The following is a 20,580-nucleotide window of genomic DNA, read 5'->3' as shown; positions in this document are numbered from 1 at the left end:
GAAACAACAGAAGCTGTAAGAGGAAAGCCTGCAATTGAAATGGTAGACTGGGGAACTGTATCATATGTCATCTTAGTGTGCTTAATCGCAATTTTAGATAGAATAATTTTTTAAAACTTGGCTAGAGCCCAAGGGTACAGGCTGCATATGTGATCATCTCCAATTATGCAGTAAGCTTAAAGAAAAGTGGATGAGTAAGAGGTATTAATGGAAGATGGGAGTAAAGAGTGTCCTAAGAAATGCAGGAATACTAGTAACAGGTTAGATGTTCTGTTAGCATTACTGGTTCAGTGGTCTCTCTTGTTTCCTTGGAGATCTGCCAAAAGCCATCTTGTAGAAATAAAAAAAAACTTGATAGAGAAGAAAGCAAATAATGTATTTGTAATGAAAATAAAGGAACTTGGCCTACTTTTATGTTTTTAAGGTGCATTTTTTGGTCAAAGTTTCAAAAGGATTTACCACTTCCCCTCTTAATCAATATCCTTATTCTTCAAGTAAACAAATAGATTAGTGCTTACTGACATACAACTGGATTTTTGTTTTGGTTTTTTTTGTAGTCTGTCATTGTGCCTGTTCACAACAGCGAATGCTGGTTAGATGAATGCTTGAAGTCAGTTTGGGAACAAGATTTTGAAGGAACCATGGAGCTGTCAGTTTTTAATGATGCTAGTAAGGTATGTTTCAGAGCTTATTTTAATTGCTGTCCAAGTAAATAGTGTCTCTGATAGGAATTTTTGGCTTGGGCTGTGGTTCAGCAAAGGAGGTACAACAGCTGTGTCTGTCATCATTTTTCTAGGATGGTTCATCTGCAATAATTGAGAAATGGAAGATCAAGCTGGAAGATGCTGGTGTTCCAGTAATCATTGGTAGTAATGATTCATCTCAACCTCGAGGTGGTATGTAGCTTAACAGTGATTTTTTGGGGAGTTAAGTTTTCATCACAAACATCTTCTGTTTCTCAGTTTGAAAAGTGTCTTGTAGCCACTTGCATTGCATTGGAAAATAAACACATTGTTTTCCACAGCTCACTGTTCAAAAACTCATTCCAATTTAGAATTAGGCCTGGTTGGTTCTGGCACTGTAGTATTTCTTTATACATCCAGGAAAGAAGAACTTGGCATAATGCTTGTGCTCAACTCTGCAAAGTATTTTTTTTAATTGTAGTATATGCAACATTGTTAATGCTTACAACTTTAATGTGCCTTTCTGATACCTGATTTATCTTCTGGAGATGGGTTTTAAAGCGAAAAAAAATACTATATTTTGTGCCTAATGATTGAAAAAGTAAATGCATATTTTTCAGTGTTATAGACTCTGAAATAGAACAAGACACCTTTTTTATATTCCTGTTGTTGATCAGATCAAAACACCAGTATCAGAAAACTTTTGATGTGAGCTAAAAGCTCTCACTAAATTCCTGTTTACACAAGGGGTGAAACAATGTGTGTAGTGAGCTACCAGAGAGGTGTGTGATGTGATTCCCTATTGATTGACATCCTTACATGAATTACACTGCCCTACTGGAGAAGATAACAAACATGTATGTAACAGTTTTTCTTTTGCTTTTTTTAAAATGGATTTTAGCAGACAACCTTGCTTAAATGTAAATAGATACTAAAGTATATTGTGCTCTGCGGAAGCTGGTGTTGAATGTCTGTGTTCTGAAGGGGAACAACAGCAGGACAAAGCAAGCAGAACAGTGTGCTAACATTTTATATGGGAGCTGTATAATTAATGTTTCTGTCATTCTAGATTTTGTAACAGAGAGTAGATGGGTAGGAATGGATATAAAACTGGTTCCAAATTCGTGTCTTCGAGTTATCTAACTTAAGGTGCACTGGAAACACTGTAACACAAAATCTGATCGATTTCCTGGTTTTTAACAAAACATCCTGTTGTAACAAAGAAACCTAAGCTTATTACAGTCTCTATAAAATGGTCTGATTGTGAAAAAGCCCAATTCTCTTTCAGAAGGCTTAATTTTTATCCCCTTGTTGAAACACACAAATAAATATGTGCACTGAATTAATCTGCAACTTGGTATAGGCCCCTGGCTTTGTTTACTGGCATTTCTTTTAACTATAGACTACTTTAAAGCTGCTTTTTAAACTCTTGTCAGACCTAGCAATACTGAGGTGACATAGTAGAACTGTTGTTGTAAATATTTTTAGTATTACTACCTCTAGCATGAACTGTTGTTGTTTTGACAGTGCAACTTGAAATATTAGCATTATTGAGCTGGAGATGACAGAAGACAGGCAAGGGTTGTAGAGGGAATTTTTCTCTTCTGGGCAACTGAAAAAAACTGGAGTTGAGCAATATCAAGAATTGTTTGTTTTCCTGGAAATTTATCTGTCCTTCTTTTCTCCTCCCTCAATTATTTGGTGATCAATCTTCTTTCAATTCTTACTTCTTTTAGTAGTTGTTGATCTAGAAGCAAAGTAGGTTGTGATTTCTCAGGAAAAGTTAAATAATAATATCAGAGGTGGTTAATTATGATACTCAGAAAATACTCTATAACAATGGAAAATATATAACAAGATGCTATTAACAAAAATACTACTAACCAACTTTCCTATGTATAAAGTCTTGTTCCTAAGAGTACTTTATTAATCATGTGTGTAAACTATGGGTTTTTTTTGCAAGAACACATGGGTGCAATATTTTGACAATAATTTATATTAAAATTCTGAAGTCAGTTCACGTTTGCAGTTTAGGAACTGAAACTAAAACTAAGTTCAAGTTGTGAACTAAAAGGAGTATTTTGTGCCATTAGAGAAATGTCAGATTAATTAAAAAAAAATAATAATTGCATTTGTCAGTGTTGTGATAGCTGAAACCTGAACAAATCTATAATAAATCAGGGGTGGGGGATGCAGCTGTGAACATTGTTTTAAATAATAGTATGAAATGCCTAGTTCTTTTTAAAAAAAGAAACCCAAGCTTATTCATGTGGAAGTCACTCTCAGGTCACCATTAAAATGAGGACATCTTTTCTTCATGGTTGTTACCTTTTAGGAGCAGGTTACTTGAAAACCACAGTATTTGTTTGCTTTCGGTGATTTACTTTTATTATGTTAAGGACTAGTTACAACTGTAAGGAGTCTTTCCTTTAAAAGAGGACGCTTTAGTACAGAAACAATGTACTAGTCAGGCTTCACATCTTCAACTATTTACACAAGATTAGGATTTATTTCTGATTCTTTTCTAACATGTAAAAGAAAGGGGGGGAACCTAGAAAAAAAGAAAGGGTCACTTGCCTAAAAAAAGGAAACCTTTTTCTTTCCAAGAGTGAGGAATGTTAATATCTCACTGAGGCTTAAGTTTTTATGGCTGTAACCATGGTAACAGGCTCTTTTCACCAAGTAAGCAGGCCTTACAAAACTCAGAGACCTGGCACAAACATTTGATTTTCTTTAGTAGACTGATATTAAAGAAAATGTTTTACTTATGCCAGACATAGGATTCATTGTGGTGAAACAACTTTTAATATCTGTTTTCTTCTACAGGGAGTGATATCTCTCTTATTAATAATTCCTGAAGTATGTGCCTTTTCTTCTCTCCCCTCTAAAAAAAAAAAAAAAAAGCTTAAGGATGATTTCTTTCTTAATCTTAGAAAGAAATATTTTTCCAGTTTTTCTCATAACAAATACTAAGTAGGTAATTATTTATTTAAAGGGTTTTGCTTGAAAACAGTATCTGAAATATTTCAGAAAGTTCATGGAGTAATATAATTGTCATCTTTCAGTTGCTCCTGACTCTCCTTCACTTTTTTTTTAATATGTAATTGATGGCTAGTACTTAATTATTTTCTACTGAAGACTGTTGGAATATTGGAGTATAGTAATGACAGCACTGAAATGTAATTACAGACTGCTTTACAGCTCATAATGATGTATGAAAGTAATGATTTAATGACGTTGGGCAAATTTACTTCTTTCCTGTTCTTTTATCTCTTTAGTAGGGACCTCCTCAGCGTTAGGGATTGGCTTGTTAGGCGTGTCCAGACCTGCTAACTTGCATCTGTAGTTTCCCCTCTAAAACTGCTCATGCCAGGGTTCAGCTCTGCTGTTGTGGTAGCTACTGACTTTGCCAGCTGCTTTTTCTTCTGCCAATAGGAAGGAGAATGAGTGTAATTGTATATGTGAGAGTAGATATTAATATGGGTGCATAAAGGAATAAGTAAATGTACTGTAAGATAATAGGCTCAAGAAATCCCTGGTGAAAAGAAGGTGAGGATTAAAATACCCCAACTACATAAGAAAATACTAACACTGTTATAAGGAAGACCCTTTATTAGTTGTGTTCTGTTGGTAGTTGACATAATGTTCCTTTGAGGCACTAAGAAATGCAGTAGTAAGTCTCTTTCTGTACTTGAACAACTTGGCAAAATAGCCAAGGAGCATGAGTGCTAAAAGTGAACCTTTGAGCCTAGTTACATTTTTCCTGAGCAAACTTAAACCTGTGTCCCATAAAAAGAGTAGAGAATTACAGAAGTCAGCTTTTTTTTTCAAATGCAAAATCAGGAACTTTAGGGATAATATGATTTAAAATTAGCCCTCTCCACTTTATAGTGAGATTGTCTGGCTTGATATTTTCAGTTTTCCCATTAGAGAGGAAAAGCCCCACAGTATCTCATATATTCCTATCATTTGGTTTGCATATCAGGGCAATCCTTGGCTGGATTGCACTGACTTAGTTCCATAAATTCATAAATATATGAGCAAGTGGAATTCATATGGCTTTTTGCAGAAAAACACTTGATATGGTGTGGGTTTTTCCTACGAGGCTGCCTGGGAGAAGAATTCAAAACCAAAAATGTTCTTAGGTAGACCTTTTCTACATACAAAAGTTATCCCAGGCAAAGGCTCCTACCTAGCAGATGTATTTTAGAGGTAAGCTAAGTTCATTTTAGGATGAAGGATTGCTGCAATTCCATCCTTACCCTTGGTTATGTATTCCTGTTCCCCTCCCCATTTTTCTAGCTCTGCTGTTTGTTTGACCCTCCAGTGCTATCATCTGCTTCAGAAATTAAGCTGACAAAAAAGTTTTCTTCTGGTTTGACTTCCTGCAGTGGCTTGGTAACAGATTCAACAAGTGTCAGAGGGTCAGAAACTAAAAGACCTTAGATACCAGTGTTGTACTTTGACTGATTTTGTATTTCAGTGTGGTCTTCCACAGGTGGTGTAACATGGTGTGGTATAAATGGGCCAGGTTTGTACTCCTTGTCCATACGTTCTTCCACTTTGGCTCCCCTCTGAGTTACATGTGCCATTGCATTGATGGCACATGCAGTTTTGGTATTTGCATATGAAGCATAATGGAACAGAACTTTTTTTTGTGCTTCTGAGGATCTGGTCCTCTGATGGGGAGGACAAGTTGCCTAGTGATCTCTTGTTCCTTCTTTGTCTTTTTAATATTTTTTTTTCTCTTTGTTATGTCTTAAGACATGAGTATATATATACAGCCAAGGGTTTTCAGCATCTGCTCATTGCAGGGGGGTTTGACTAGAAGGCCTTTAAGGTTCTTTTCCAACCTAAACCATTCTGTGATCTGAGGTACTGGATGTGAAACCTGAGTGGCTGGACTCTCACAACTTTGCGAAGGGTTAGCAAACATCTAATTCTACTTGGTGGTAGACTTTCTGGAAGGGACCTCGAAAGTCCAACCCCCCTGCCAGAGCAGGGTCACCTAGAGTACATCACACAGGAACGCATCCAAGTGGAGAACATACAACTGATAATCACTCAGAGAAGAAGACTGAAACAGACATACCATTAAAATATTTACAAATTACCTCGTTTTAGATATGGAAAAATTGCATATTTCACCTGATATTATTTTTTTTACTTTCCTTTCATCTGTTCCTGACTGTAGCAAGATTAAAAAAATACAGAGGTCAAAACTACCACATAATTTATCTTTGTTTTCTCAACAGTTGGATTTGCTAAAAATCAAGCAGTAATGCAGAGCTCAGGAACCTATCTCTGCTTCCTGGATTCAGTAAGTTAATGAGTTTTGTTTAACTCAGTTTCATCAATAAAATTCTTTTGGTTTTAATATAGTTTCTGGTTTACCTTAAAGACAAGCTGTTTAAAGGTATTTGGGTGTTAAACATGCTGACTGCTATTTATAGCTGTGTAGCTGCTTTCCAACCTGTAGAAAAACCTACAGCTTCACACCATTATTTGATTCTATTGGATTTCACAAGCTGTTGTGAGCAGAGTTGGACCAGGTTGGTATTCAGGTGTTTTCAGGATTTTTCTTTACCCCATTCTTCAGAAAATTTTATTGATGAGAAACTAAGAGCTAATCTAATGCCTTTTTGATGCAAAATAGGAGAGGTCTCACCTTCCATCTTGAATTTTCTTTTCCTGTCCTTTGTTGGATACCTTCTGTGAACCCTTTCAGCTCCCTTACCCACAGATAACTATCTGACTTCATGCAGCTTAATATTGCAGTGGAGGGTTTCACAAATGTGCATAGCTGATCTGAGAAGTGGTGCCATGTGGCTAGGATCAGGCAAGAAGAGCAGGACCTTTAAGGCTCACTGATCTCATGTAATTTCACCTTAAGATTGGTTCTTTCCTGTGAACTGGAACTGAACTATGGTTTAGTGTAGCACTAGGAGGAATGGGTGCTGGAAGTGTAGGTTTTCAGGTAGGATTCAACTTAATGTTATGGTTCTCTTTGCTTATTAGAAAGTGTCATGAGAGCAGGGATGTAAACTCTATACCCTTATAATGACACAGGTTTTAATTTGGGTGATCTTTTGGTTTGCAATCTCCATTTGTTGTGTCAACTAGGCAGAAGGATTTGTTCATGTGTATGTTAAATGTTGTGAATTAGTCATTGTACTGTTGCAGGACATGGTTAAGGACTGGTAGATTTCTTCTGACCTAAGGCAATGCAGCAGGAATGTCTTATGTAATCATTGAAGAAACTTTAAGTTTTGCAGGTGGCTTTCCTGGTCTTCATTATTTTTTTTTACTAAGTTATTACTGTATTTAGCAAAACAGCATGCCTTTTTAAATGAGTTTATTTGAATTTATCCTAGTTTCACTTTACCAGTTTGGCTGTGGGTTTTGTTTGTTTTACAGAGTGTATTTCATGTAAATCTTTGTATATGTTTATGGAAGATGAAGCTTTGAAATGCAATATCTGATACATATAGCTGTGTATGGGCATTTCAGAAATGAAATCTTGAACATCTGTTGGATACACAGAACTCACAATTACATATACCAGTTAATTGTGTTTGGAAAGGTCAGTTGCTCATACATCAAAAAAAAAAGTATTTCATATCCAGCACTGAGTGGTAGTGTCTGATTTGTAACCAGATTATTTTGAGGAAGCATGAGCACAAAATCCACTGCTCTGAATCACCTGACTCACCAGATTTTTATGAACATGATAAATTATGCCATGAAGTGACTGGAGTGATGCCAGTTTTGTTGAGCTGGAGTCAGGATAGAGTTCCTTTTGCTTGACACAAACCCAAGAGTTAATTTAATTTATATGACTGATTCCATGGATTTAACTCTCCTATATTGAGAGTCAGATAAACTGTTTACATATCTAAAATAAATAAAAAAAAGAAAGATCTTATTTATGTTTTGCAGAGTTTGGGTATTCCAGACTTGGGCAGATACCGCATTGGATGGGGCATTCTAGGGAGTACGTAGGATGAGTTACATACATAATTATGTTGACTTTAGTTACCTTAGTCCATGTATTTACGAGTGACAAATTAACCTGTTGTTCTCTTGTTCTATGGAGCTTCATATCTTCTCTCTCAAATCCATACAGAATAATGTACTAGTAGAGTTAAATTTTGGATTATTTCTTTACAATGCAGATGAATCTAGTTGTTTGTAAATCACGAGCAGTAAGGCAGAAATACAAATTCTTTTAATTAAATTAATTAGTATCTTTATAGAGGTTTCTTTAAAATCCTTAATTTGCTGTTTACTTACGGTGTTTATACAGTATGGAACTTCATGTTGCTGTGTTGTTTCTATTTGATGTGTAGCTATGAAGGATAAGAAAACATCAGGGAAACAAGTTACAATGGCTAAGGAATGTAACAGGTGATGATTTGGGGTTTCTGCAATATTGTAATTAGCAGAAGTTTATATTTAATATAATAAAACCTACACAAAGGCATTTGAGAATTTAATGACTTACCGTGAGGATAAGCTTGGAATAAACTAGCAAGATTTTCTGTTCTACACATTTCTATTCCTGCTAGTGAGCTAGATGCTTCAAAACAGAAACCTAGCCTTGAGACAAAAGAAACACTAAGTGATTGGCATTACTTAAATGTATTTTCTGCTGCCTCTCCTTGTGAGTGTCATTTTTTTCTGAGAAGAGATCAGAGGAAATAAAACAAATGTGGAAACTGCTGCAGTTCTCAAAATTGCTCAATATTTTGGCTGTAGTTAGTAAATGTGGTGTGATAATAGCTGAGACACAGATGTTGCCAGCTGTTTAACAGCTCTGCTTCTACACACCACCTACCTTCTTCATTTCAGTCACCAATCCAGTATGAAGCTCTCTAGGAAGGAATGTTGATATCAGCTTTTTGGAATGTGCTGCAGTAATGCCAGGGAATTGACCTTCAGAAGCACTGCCATCATTTCAGGTTTGCTATAGGTGCATGTGGAGAGAAATGAGACTGGATCAGTAGCTTGTATACATTTCATATAGGTTAACAAATATCTTGTGGCTCCTTATACATTCATTTCACTTCTTTGAGTTAAATTAATGTACAAGCATATTCAGGAGCATCCTTGAAAGTACTGGCTCCAGAGAGTCTGTTTTGCTTGCCATTCCAGCTGGAGACAAGCTGCTTGTGTTCTGTCTCTCAACACAGATTTGTGAGGACAACAAATTGGGAAGAAATGTGGAAAAAAAGTTTACAGAGCTCAGATCTGTCAGAATTTGATCAGCCTATTCTAGTATGAAGTGGCAGCTGTTTGACTAATAACTATTCTGGAGATTTTTTTGCTGTGGCTGTTGTTACAGATTGCACCTCTAAGCTACTGAGGCGTTTTTCCCACCAGGAAAACAAGTAAAAAATTGAAGATACAATACAAATTGTTCATATTTAACATTTATAGCTTCAGAAAATCATGGTCATAATGACAATATAATTAATTAATTCTGCAAAAACATTTCACTGTTACTCTTCTTCAAATTGTCTGCAGTTACTTTACCTACTGGTTGAATTTTATTGTAACCTTAGCTAGTTGGTTCTCTGGGGTGGTTACCATTTTTATTACAATAATTTACCCAGTTGCAGCACAGCAAGATTCTTACACTAAAAATTCCATTTTCTGCTGTGAACTGCTATTTTCATGGACATTCACTTAAATGTGCCTGTACTTCTATAACTGTATTTCTTTACAAAGGAACATATTTTCATTTCATTCTAATAATCTGTGTCATGTCTCATTATTTCAGACTTAATCAGTGTGTTGTTGGAGGGTTCCTGACTGTTAAAGAAGAAATATAAAAACGTGTCCTTTTTTGACCTGCAGTATTTCAAACCCTGCCATGCTCACTTGAGTGATCTAATATAGGTGATCCTGCACTAGCAGGGAGGTTGGACTAGATGATCTTCAGAGATCCCTTCCAACCTCAACCACTCTGAGACTCTGTGAGTCCTTGAAACACTTGCTTTAGTCTTTTGAAAGGCTCTGTTGGCAATGAGTTGCTGTTTCTGAGATTCTTGACCAGTTCAAAGATGTAACTCTAAACCTCGTTGTCATGGGGGCACTGCTTGCTAGTGGTTGAAAATGACATGGGGAAACAGTTCAGTTTTCTTCACCACAAGTGAGGGTGGGCCAGAGGAATCAGCATTCCCATGGCTGAGCTGGCAGCTGCTGGGCTGTGCCCTTCCGTTTGTGAGCTTGGCGGCTAGGAGTTGAGAATGTTAATTCTTAATTGCTGTGAAATTGCATGCTTTTCTTGAGTTTTAAGTTTAAAAACACTGTATTGAGGGGGTATTCATAAAGGTCTTGGAAGAAGGTGGCTGGACCTTAGCGAACCAGACTTGCTAGATATTTCAGGGACTCCAGCCTTCAAGCTGGCTTTCCATTATAAACACAGCTGCTTGATTTTACAGTTTCCATAACTTGCTGCTTTTGGAAAGGTGGATTTATTGTTAGTTGCCATTATACATTACAGACACTAACAAACTTTTAAAATATTATTCCTTTCTTTGAAGCTGACAACTGTATAGCTTAGGAAATAAAGCAGTGGTCAGACTTCATGCTTTTGGTTTTTTTGCTGTTATTTTAACATACCATTCCTTGCAAATTTAATCTTCTGATTTAAAAACTGAAATAAACTGTTACTCAAATAGCAGGTAAGTGAGTTTAGTGATGAACTCCATTATCAGAGGCTTCCTCTGTCCAAAGAGTTGTATATGTTTCTGAAACACTAATGAGCACCTAAAAATCAATGAGTATTTTGCAGGCATTATTGCTTTTGGGTTTTTTTTTCCTGTGAAGAAGTCCATGTATTAGAAACATTTCATTTTTTAAATTATTATTTTAAAAATCTGATTATGTTAATTAATTTCATAAATTAAGAAGCAAACATTCAGAATCTGGTTGCCATACCCTCTCTCTGCAGATACCTTCATCTATTTATTAGTTAAAGTAGGTGTTTGGAATTGACAGTGAGGATTTTACTCTTGTATGAGTTCACTGCCTTTGCTGTTGAACACCTGGTGAGTTCCTTGTTTCCCTTGCCTGCAGACACTCATGCACTTTTCCAGTGATGTAATTGTGAGGAAGATCTTGGGTGATCTGCAAGTGACTGCAGAGGAGCTAGATATGGAGAGGCACATGACTGAATTTGATGTACAAATGCACCAAGGTGGGAGCTGCCTTGACAGGAGACATTTTCTGATCAATTAAGAGCTGAATTAAAAGATTCTGTATAAAGATTGTAATTAATTTTATATTGATGGGAGGTGCTAGTCATTCACGTGCATAAGAACACCAAGTATATCCTCCCATGTACACCTTTTTGTTGCCATGCTCAGGACAAGAAATGTGCTCAATCAAGTCAGCTTAAACTTTGAAGTATTTTCTTTGTTGTCCCCTTCTTTGTCCATTTAAATCAGAAGTAGAAACAGAAAAGGAGTATTTTTTTTCTTAGGATCTTGCAAGTACAGACAAATCATTAGGATGTCTTCTGCTCAGGTGACTTGTCTGTGGCAATCAGAGTTCTAATGTGATTAATAATGTGGGGCTGCTTTAAAAACCTGCCTAGGATCAGTGTGTTTGCTTTGATGGTGCTGCTGACAGGCCAGTTTTTGGAGGTCCCAGGCCTTTTACTTCCCTGGTTCAAGGAGCTGAACTGAACAATAGCAAGGAATTTCACTGTAGTCTGAGCAGGTGCAGGATAAATGAATGACCACTTGATGGATTGAAAGACAAGATTGAAACAGCATAGCATCTCCAAATGTTCCTCCTGGTGTTGCTACAGGTTGTATTTTAGATGTAATAGCTGCAGTGGAAAGAAGGTGCTTTTATTGTGAGGATGGAGTGTGTCAGCTCACCTTTTTTTTGAGAAGGAATTCGCAAAAGCTTATGATGCTTAGGCTGTAATGAGAGCTTAAGAAAGCAGTTCAATACTGAGCTATATTCAGTATCTTGTTTTTAAAAAGTGCATATTGCACTTTGAGTTCTATGTTTTATTACTTTCTGGAGTGCAAAAACCCCCTCTTTTAAGGGAAGAATCAAGTTATCACTGTGGAGTTCAGTGTAGTCCTGATGGCCTGGTTGAAGAGGCCAGTGAATGCTTGTCATCTGAGTTTACCCAAATTGTTTTAAGCAACATGTACTGAAGCAACAACAGTTTTGAGTAGTATCCCTAAACTCAGTCTACTGACTTAGTTTTCCTTTTCTTCCACTAAACATAGGAGTAAAGTAAAACAAAACAATTAGCTCAGTATAAATGGTGTGTGTTTTTATAAAGAATGGTGCCTCTGGCTGGAAGGAAAACAACTCAGCTGATAGTTGTATAACTAGCTCTGCTGATTTGGCAGCATCTGTAAGCTGGGTGGAACTTGACAGGAGCAAGCCAGCTTTCTGCAGAAGGGGTGGATGTGATAGGAACACAAACAGGCAGAATGTCTGTGGAACTGAAAGGTGATAGAGATCATGGCCCCCCACTGGCAGAAACACATCTGGGCTTGTTTAGAAATCCCTGCTGGCTTTTCATGTGAAATAAAGTCCTTTTCATTCTCCCATCTTTCAGCAAATTGTTTTCCTACTCGGAATGGACACTGGAGCACAGAAAGCATGTTTGTAATCAACAAAATTCCTATACCTTCTGGGTCACTTTGAGTGCCTAAACTAAGTTTCTATTTATGTTGCTTTATTTTTGTTGCTGTTTACCTGTTAGGCCTTGTTTGCATTGCATGTGTGTGCAGATGTAGTTGACAGTGAACCCAGCTGTTACCTGAGATTTTTCTTAAATTTTCTACAAAGTTTGGTGAGTGGGGTCACATGAGAATAGATCTACTTACAAATTCCTTTTCATTTAGCCATCATATTACAAGTATATCCTTAATAAAGGCATGCATTTATCTAGCATTGACTTTAAATTCTCTTTCAGTGGGGGAAATCTGTCTGAATTATCTCTACTAGGGGACAACCATTGCAGACGTCCATGTTAAGAGGGAAATTGAATTTCAGTGGAAACATCTGTTAAACTTCTGTTTTTTAAAATTACATATTCAGAGTAATTAATTATTTAGCCTTGTTTTCTTCCCTGCTTGCACCTAGGAGACAGAAACAAATGAAATATACTTCCCTTTTGGCAACAGCTACATTCAGATTGCTACTTTTTTGTCTGACATGACATGAGTGAAAAATAATTTAGAAAATGTTTGTCTAATTACTGAGGTTTTGCTCTCAGTTTTAGAACAAAAAAGAGGACCAAGCTGTTGATTGCAGAAACCAAATTCTGGCAACACAGTAGTAAAGAATCTGTTAAACACTGAAGCTGGGTTTTGTAGTTAACTTTATTGTGTAGTTCCCAGCCTGAGTCTAAAAAGCTTAATGACTGATGTGACTCAGTTTTGTCTGGGATGTGATTCTATTTTGTGCTGTATTTGGGATTTTGTCTTAAACTAAGACATATGTTCTTTTTTTTTTTTTTTTTTTTTTTTTTTTTTTTTTTTTCTTATTTTCTCCTTCCATGAACTTGGAAAGTATCACAGAACTATTCAGCAGTTCATCATACATACTGTTAATTAAAAAAGCAAAACCAAAATAGCCAAAGACAAAATCATGAAAAAAAAGATAATTCATTCGGGTTAAGAGTTCATTGAGTTTTCCAGCAGTGGAGAACAAAAATGTATGGGGGAAAGAAGAATGAAAGGCATTTTGAAGTTTTTGAGGTCACAGTGCCCCCTCTTCAGCTGGGTTTTTCAGAATACTGATGATCTTGGTGATAGCCTAAGACCCAAATCCGTAGACTTGTTAGTTTTGCCAATAGCGTCAAAATGACAAAGTGTTTTGTTAGGGGGAACTAGACCTTTCCTGTCAAGTTGTCTGGTTATAAAAATAGAACATTGACCTGGTTGGTGAATAGGATATTTGAATTTGGTTTGAATACTCCTATGCTGATTTAACCTTTTAAAATCAAGTAGATTATCTTTCATCTTTGTGAATGTTCAAGTCCTGTTAGATTTATTTCTGTTGTGCAGGATCGTAAGTGGTGGAAGCTTTTACTACAAGGGCTTATGTTGTCTGTTATAAAAGATAACAGTTGCATTGTTCTAAGCATTGAAATTCTTTGCTTTTTGATAGATTTCTTTTACAGTCTTGTTTTTTAGGGCTCTAACAGGACATCTAAGAAATGTAAGTGATTTTTATCAGAGTAAACAAAGCTCAGTTAAAATACATTTCCTGTTGTTTAGATGAAAACCAGGTCTTAATCTTAAAAAAACAGCTCTCTATCTGGCGTGAAATATGTTTTTGGTTCTTATGGGAAATAGCCTAAAAGGTTTTTGGAACATTTGTCTGATACAGTACCTGAATTTTCTGGTGCCTTATTGATAAAGTAAACAATATAATTGTATTTTTGAAGTAACTGATGTATAGAGCCTGAGACATCAGAGAGGTTTCTTTCACTCTATTGGCTTTAAAAATCAGAACATCTCTTTTGTTTATTACTATATAAATCCTAAATACAAAATACAGAAACATGCTTTTGACAGTGTATTCCTTACATCTTTTGTAAGCTTGTGTGATAAGGGTCAGTTTTAGTATTTCTTTATCTCTAACCTTGAATTGTATTTAATAGTTGGATCTACTTCTAAAACTTTTTTCATCCTTGTGTTGTTTTTGATAAAAACTATAGAGTCACCTTTATATCAAGGTCATTCAACCCTCTATGGTCTAGATATTTAAGCACTAATATATTTTTGTTGCCATTGATTTGGCTGGAATTCTGAAGTGAAAGTTGCTGGACTTGTGCAAGACTGAAGGCTTTTCCTTATCAATGAAACAAGGTGTAGCCAGACTACAAAGAACAATTCCTCGTAGTACTATAATGTTTCAAATCTCATGCTTTTAATCAAGTTTAGTTCCTTGTCCACACACACTGCCACTCTTACGGAGGTGGTGAACTTCTTTAGAAATGTAAAATGTGTGGGTGCTCTTAAGATGTTGAGATCATGGCTCAGTTGTCAGTAGTTTTGATCACTTCCAATTTGAACAAGATTGAGTTTAATCCACTGAAAGTATGAAGTCTCTCAATATTTGCTCTCATTATATTTCTGACTACAAGCCAGTAAAATGATGTTAACTTAGCAGCATATTCTAATGTGTGTCTGAGTGCTGTACTGTGACCCTTTTTATGTTCAGTAACAGTGTGCTATTTATTCCAGGATGATGTGATGATGCCACAGCGGGTTAGACTGCAGCACGAAGCTGCCATTCAACACCCAAACAGTGTGAGTACTTTTTTCTTGTGGGTGTTTGTGGGTTTTCCTTTTACAGAGTGCCAGATACATCTTTAAAAGGATATGACAATTTCATGGTAGGGCTGGTGGAGGCAAAGCAATAACCAGTGTATTCTTTTCCTTAATTTTTAGTCCTTGCACTGAAGAGTAGCTTTGATGGAACTTCTTCCATTTATTTTCTCTGTTCAGTAAACGATGTCTCCCTATGACATTGATACTCTCTTCCAAGTAAATATACTGGTTTTGCTCACGTATGTAATGTAAAAGAGAAGACCTTTTCTATGTAGCCTTACTAAGTAACTTGAAAAGCTGCAAAGGATTGGCTACAGCTATGGTTTGTAATGTGTAAGAAACAGTAACTGTGAGGAATGTGTGGGTGGTTATCATTAATAAACTGGCCTAAAGTTAGATTGATGTTTCTGCCTGTTTCTGTCTGCAAAAGAAAACAGTATTAGGATGCCATTTTCTATTTTTGTGAAATTAACTCCCAGAAACACTCCGAGATAGTTCTTCTATGATCTAAAGTATTTAGAGTTTAAAGAAATTCCTGTGAGTAGGACCAGTATCCTTTAGAGAGAATTTGTGTGTGTGCTCTCCTTACCTGAAGATAATAAATAGAAATACTTTTTTAATGGCACTTATTTTATTTGTCCAGGTTATTGACATAAGTACTCTCATGTAAAATTGAAAATTGAGTTTGTATGCCTGTCAACAATGTTCAGCAAAAATAGGCTTATTGTTTTCACATCTCTGGTGTTTTCTCTTGTGAGATTTATTTCAATGTGCAAAGGGTATCTGGAGAGGAAAGGTCAATTGACCTGATATGTCAGGAAGGTATTTCCTGCAGACCTTGGAACAAAACAGACAGTTTCAGAATTATCACTCTCTGGGAATTAAACACCTTTTGAACTTTCCCCCTTTAAATAAAACACTTGCTCCAAGGTAGAGGTTATTGCATTTGTTTCAGCTGAGAAATGTCTGCCAAACAACCTGCTGTTCAGTGGTGGGATGTGTACCTGCTCATCGCACCACCTGTGTTAGGTCTCTCATCAAATCTGATAAGCCTTAAAATGTAATTTATCAAATTATAGTTTTAGGAGTACCTGACTAGCAGTTAACCTAGTTCATATTATGAACATAATAAAATTATTAATCTGAAGTTGTTTATGTTCTGATATGAATCAGGTAATGTAATTCTGTAGTAAAATGTCCAAAAACCGGAGAGACAAGTTGATGCAGTGAACTTGTCTTATGGAAACTAAGGTAAGGGCTATCATATTTCTTGCTTATATTATTTCTCTGCCTGTATATTAAGACTTTTAAAAAATAGACTAATTTAAACTAATCAGCTTGTAGTCTATTTAGAAAACACCTTAGCTGTTTTGTTTCTTTTCTGTTATAATTTGGTGCCTAACAACATCCAGTATGAACTATTAAATGACAATCGAATAATTAATAATGAGTGCCTGAATAGACTGCAGGCTGCCTTCATTATATATTCCAAGCAACACAGTCTTGTTCTTTCCATGCTCCTAATTAATCTGAACTCACTGATATGATTTCATGTGGTGCTACTGGCCTATTTGCAAAGCATAACTTGAGCTTTGCACTTTACTAAATAAAACTAGCCAAGGTCACTTGAATTTAGGATGGGAAATAAGGATTTCCACCTTTCAGTTATCTGACATATTAGCACCTAAAATCTTCAATTTAGGAAAGTGTAAAAATTCTCAGAAATTAATGGAGAGAAAGAGCTGAGATTTTAAACACCAAGAAAAATGGTAGATGTGTGTGTGCTCCACATAAAGCATAGACATAGTGTATGTGGGTAGAGCTTGTCTCATGCCATCACTTTCTCTCAGCTTTATACTGAACAGAGGGTTTCCTTAGCTCTTTTGGCAATGACCTCCCCCTCCCACTCCCCCCCCCTTTCTTTAAACTTCTACTGGTTCTTATTTTCTATTATTTCTTGCCTTGTGTGGTTGCCTTTTGGTGTAAGGATTTTCCTTCTTTGTTCATGAACCCTACGAAGGCAAAAATGCATCTGTGTTTGAACTGAATGGAACATGTTTTACCATCTTACAGGTGTAGAATATGTTTGTAATGCCCACGTGCAGTGTACCTTCTGGGTTAGGTTTGTATTTTACATAACTGATTCAGAAGCCTGAAAGGAGAAATGGGGACATCTGTTCCTGATGAGCAAATAGATCAATTTGGTCCAGAGCTCCCAATAATTCTGACACAACTTGAGTTTCTTTGAGGAAAGAAAAGTTGCCTTTCTGTCCACAAATCTACTGACCAATGACAGGTGGACTGCTATTCTTAAAAGAATGATCTCTCTACTTATTCCTCAGAATAATCATGCCATACACTTTTCTTGTCTTAGAAGATGGTTGGGAATGTTTGAATAAGTTCTGTTTTGTATTTGAAATTCTGACCCTAACTTCAGTCAGCATTGTAAGCCAGAGTAGTGGGGAAAACAAAAACAAAACAAAAAAAAACAAAAAACAAAAAAAAAAGCAGAAACTTGAGAAATGCCAGTGAAGCAGTGAGCTTTTTTGGTTTGTTCCTGAAATTCTAATTTGCAGACTTGGACTTTCCACTGTTTTGCAACTTCTTCTGACCTGGATTTTTGATGTTATGTAGTCTCGGTGTATTTTCAGAATTTTTATTCCTAATCCTAGCTTTGCTGGTTGTTACTGAGCCCCAGAATTCCCAGTGGGCTGGAATATTGCCATATTGGAGGCTTGAGTCTACTGTCTTTACTGGTAAGAAAAGTCTTAAAATTTCTCCACCAAGAGAAGTCTTCTCCCAGGTCTTAACTAATCCATTAGGTTCTTCTTTCATTTTATTCTTATATGCAGATTTCCTTACCCAAACTGAAAGCCTGGTTGCTAAACAATAAAATCAAATTTTCTTCAAAAATCAAAAAAATCCAAGTTTCTTCAGAGAAACTGTTGTCTCTATGTCTGAAAAAGCAAGCTGTTGGCCCCCAGGTTCACGTGCTGGGGTATGACTGGGGTAACACTGCAGCAGCCTTTAGGTTTATTTTCTGCATCGTAGACTACTTCATCTTGCTTTAAAGAGAGCAGATTCATCTGTACTGTCTTAGGCTGGTTTTGTCTTGATGAGTTTTCAAAAAACAAGTCTTGTAGGATGGAACCACTCTGTCATCAGTAACACTGAGAGTGGAGGATTTTGGATCTCAAAGGACAAATTACTAATACGTTATGATTTTATTAAATGTAGCTCTCTAGAGTTGCTCACATCTTGTCCCCTGGCGAATATTTTACATTATATCCAAGTCCTGTTGACAGAGGGTCTATAAACAGGACACTCTTAGAAGACATGAGTTTTTAAGACTTTGTGTATCTATACTGGCTAGCTCAACATGAATACCTACTTGTAGCAGTTGGAAAGCTTAGGGACATTGTATTTTCTATTGATAATAATTACCAGCATTTTGACACTGATTGTGCAGTGCAAATGTGCACTAATGATGCATACAGCCATGCCTTCCAATTGCTTACACTCAGATACGAAATGACTTTGTTACTAGAGAATTAACAACTGTTACTAAAATTTCTTGCTGTAGTTTGTATATATCCCTAGAAGCAACATCTATCCCATTGCTCCAGATTAAGTCAGGTCTTGCTTATTTACAACCACAAATCATGTATACTTTGTTGGCAGCTAATGAATGGGAAGAGTCAAGATCACATTTCCCTTAATTCTGAAAAAAAATCAAGCCTTCATATCTTGTTCTTCTGGAGGAGATCCAACTTTGTGTACATGCTAGTGTTCTCTTAGCAAGGCTTCTGCGTTTGGAGTAGCCCAGTTCCAACATCATTTCCCAAACCACACACACACACAAAATTCAGTCTTTTACACCTACGTCCCATGTGTATTCTGTTATTTTGTTTGAGCAAAGTTGTGCCCTTTAAGAAGTCCCAAAGCTTTTTGTTTCAGTAACAGCTGAGGTGGTTAGCAGTATCTGCTCCCAGGTTGTCTTGTTGCTACGTGCTTGCATCAGGACCTGCTGGGGTTGTGCCAAGATGAAATCAGTGGATGTGATTTGAGCACACTCTTGGAGAGCTGGAGTAGCTGAGGTGCATTTGGACCTGAGATGCATTTGCCATGACACTGTGTCGTGGAGGCTTTCAAAAATGGTGCAGCACTTGGAATACTCTTGCAGTTTAGGCTTTTTCCTCAGGATTCTAGATATTGGAAGGAGAAAAGAGCAGGACTAAAATGATATGTGCTACTATTCACACTCAAAACTTGCTGACCTTCTTACCTGTCTTAGAACTATACTGGATGGTTTTGATATCAGTCTGCCTGCTGGGCATAGTATTACTTTATTCTTCCTCTCACCATTGCTTAATTTGACTATGTGTGTGTCCTCCATAATATGACTGTGCACGTGAACAGCATGTGAGTTCCAAATTTTGTATCTCTTTCTGCAGAATTGGTTAGAAAATAGCTAAGCTCTTCCTCACTGTCTCTTACTTCTTCCCAACATCTGGAATCAAAATGCGGGCAAAGGAAAGAAAGAAAAAATGTTATTTCCTTTTGTCTTTACTGGCTGAATAAGAGGAGAATCTGTACCAGTTTAAGAATGAACACCTTTCTCTTTGTTGTGAAATTACTATCCTCTTTCTCAAACACTAGGATAACTAGCTTACTGTGAGAGAATGTTGAGTATACAGTTTGCATTTCTTCAATGAGAAATTTTCACTATTTTGCATCTCTAAAGCAAACTTTTGGCATATCCTGTAGCTTGGATTTAGATGAAGAGCTGCAGTGCCTCAGGGCCTTTTAACCTCTTGCATTATATGAATGTGTTAACCAGTTCTGCCTATCTTTGATGGTTAATGTGACTCCAAGATAGTTGATTGGATTGAGTGAACTTGAACAGTGCATGGCAGTACTAGTTCACAGACCTGTTCATCTGCCTCTGGGAAAGCTGTAAACAAATATTGCACAATCAGCAAATGGATTGGAGAAATGAAAAATAGAATGAGATAGCTGAGCTTGATCCTTTAAGAAGCAACCTCTAGGCCAGAATCATTGCATGGCCCTCCTTGACCTTCACTGAAGCTCACAAACTAAACTTAGAAATAAAGTTTGTTGTTTGTTTTTGGTTTTTATGTTTGTTTGTTTTTTTCTTTCTTTTGGTCTGGACACACATTTCTTGATTTTTGAAGTTATATAGATAGGTTGTTACTGTACCCTGTGCCATTCTACTTGTCTAGACCTGTTACACATTTCTATTATATCTTAGACTGTTTCCTCCCCCATTTTCCTTATATATTGCTTATTTTGTGCTAGTTTGAACCATTTCACCTTCTCCTTTCTGTGACTAAAATGATCAGATTCCATTGATTCCTGATTGTGTCAGTCCTTTCAGCTTCCACCATTATTTAAATCAGTCTCTGTAATGGCAAGTATAGATTTTCTTAGTAGCAACAGAAAGACTGTACAATAAAATGAGTAGGTCCTCTCTTACAGGTATAATTTAAATGAATAGCTGTACATGAAGTAGATATTAATGTGGAAAAGAACTTTTAAGATCAGCATTTTAAGTG

At 36.5% G+C, this 20,580-nt stretch overlaps 1 protein-coding gene across 1 annotated transcript in view; it reads left to right on the top strand.

Annotated features, from left to right (window-relative positions):
• Positions 1-563: 563 nt before the first annotated feature.
• Positions 564-20,580, top strand: part of B3GNTL1 (UDP-GlcNAc:betaGal beta-1,3-N-acetylglucosaminyltransferase-like 1) — a 117,272-nt gene continuing 97,255 nt past the window's right edge. The window contains exons 1-4 of the mRNA XM_010008242.1: positions 564-674; positions 797-896; positions 5,939-6,003; positions 14,918-14,983. Of these exons, the coding sequence (XP_010006544.1) occupies positions 642-674; positions 797-896; positions 5,939-6,003; positions 14,918-14,983 (264 nt within the window). The 5' untranslated portion in view covers positions 564-641. The remainder of the gene's footprint in view (positions 675-796; positions 897-5,938; positions 6,004-14,917; positions 14,984-20,580) is intronic.

Source organism: Chaetura pelagica, unplaced genomic scaffold (assembly GCF_000747805.2).
Source record: "Chaetura pelagica isolate M959 unplaced genomic scaffold, ChaPel_1.0 scaffold471, whole genome shotgun sequence".
Taxonomy (NCBI): domain Eukaryota; kingdom Metazoa; phylum Chordata; class Aves; order Apodiformes; family Apodidae; genus Chaetura; species Chaetura pelagica.
This window is presented reverse-complemented; position numbering and strand designations above follow the sequence as displayed.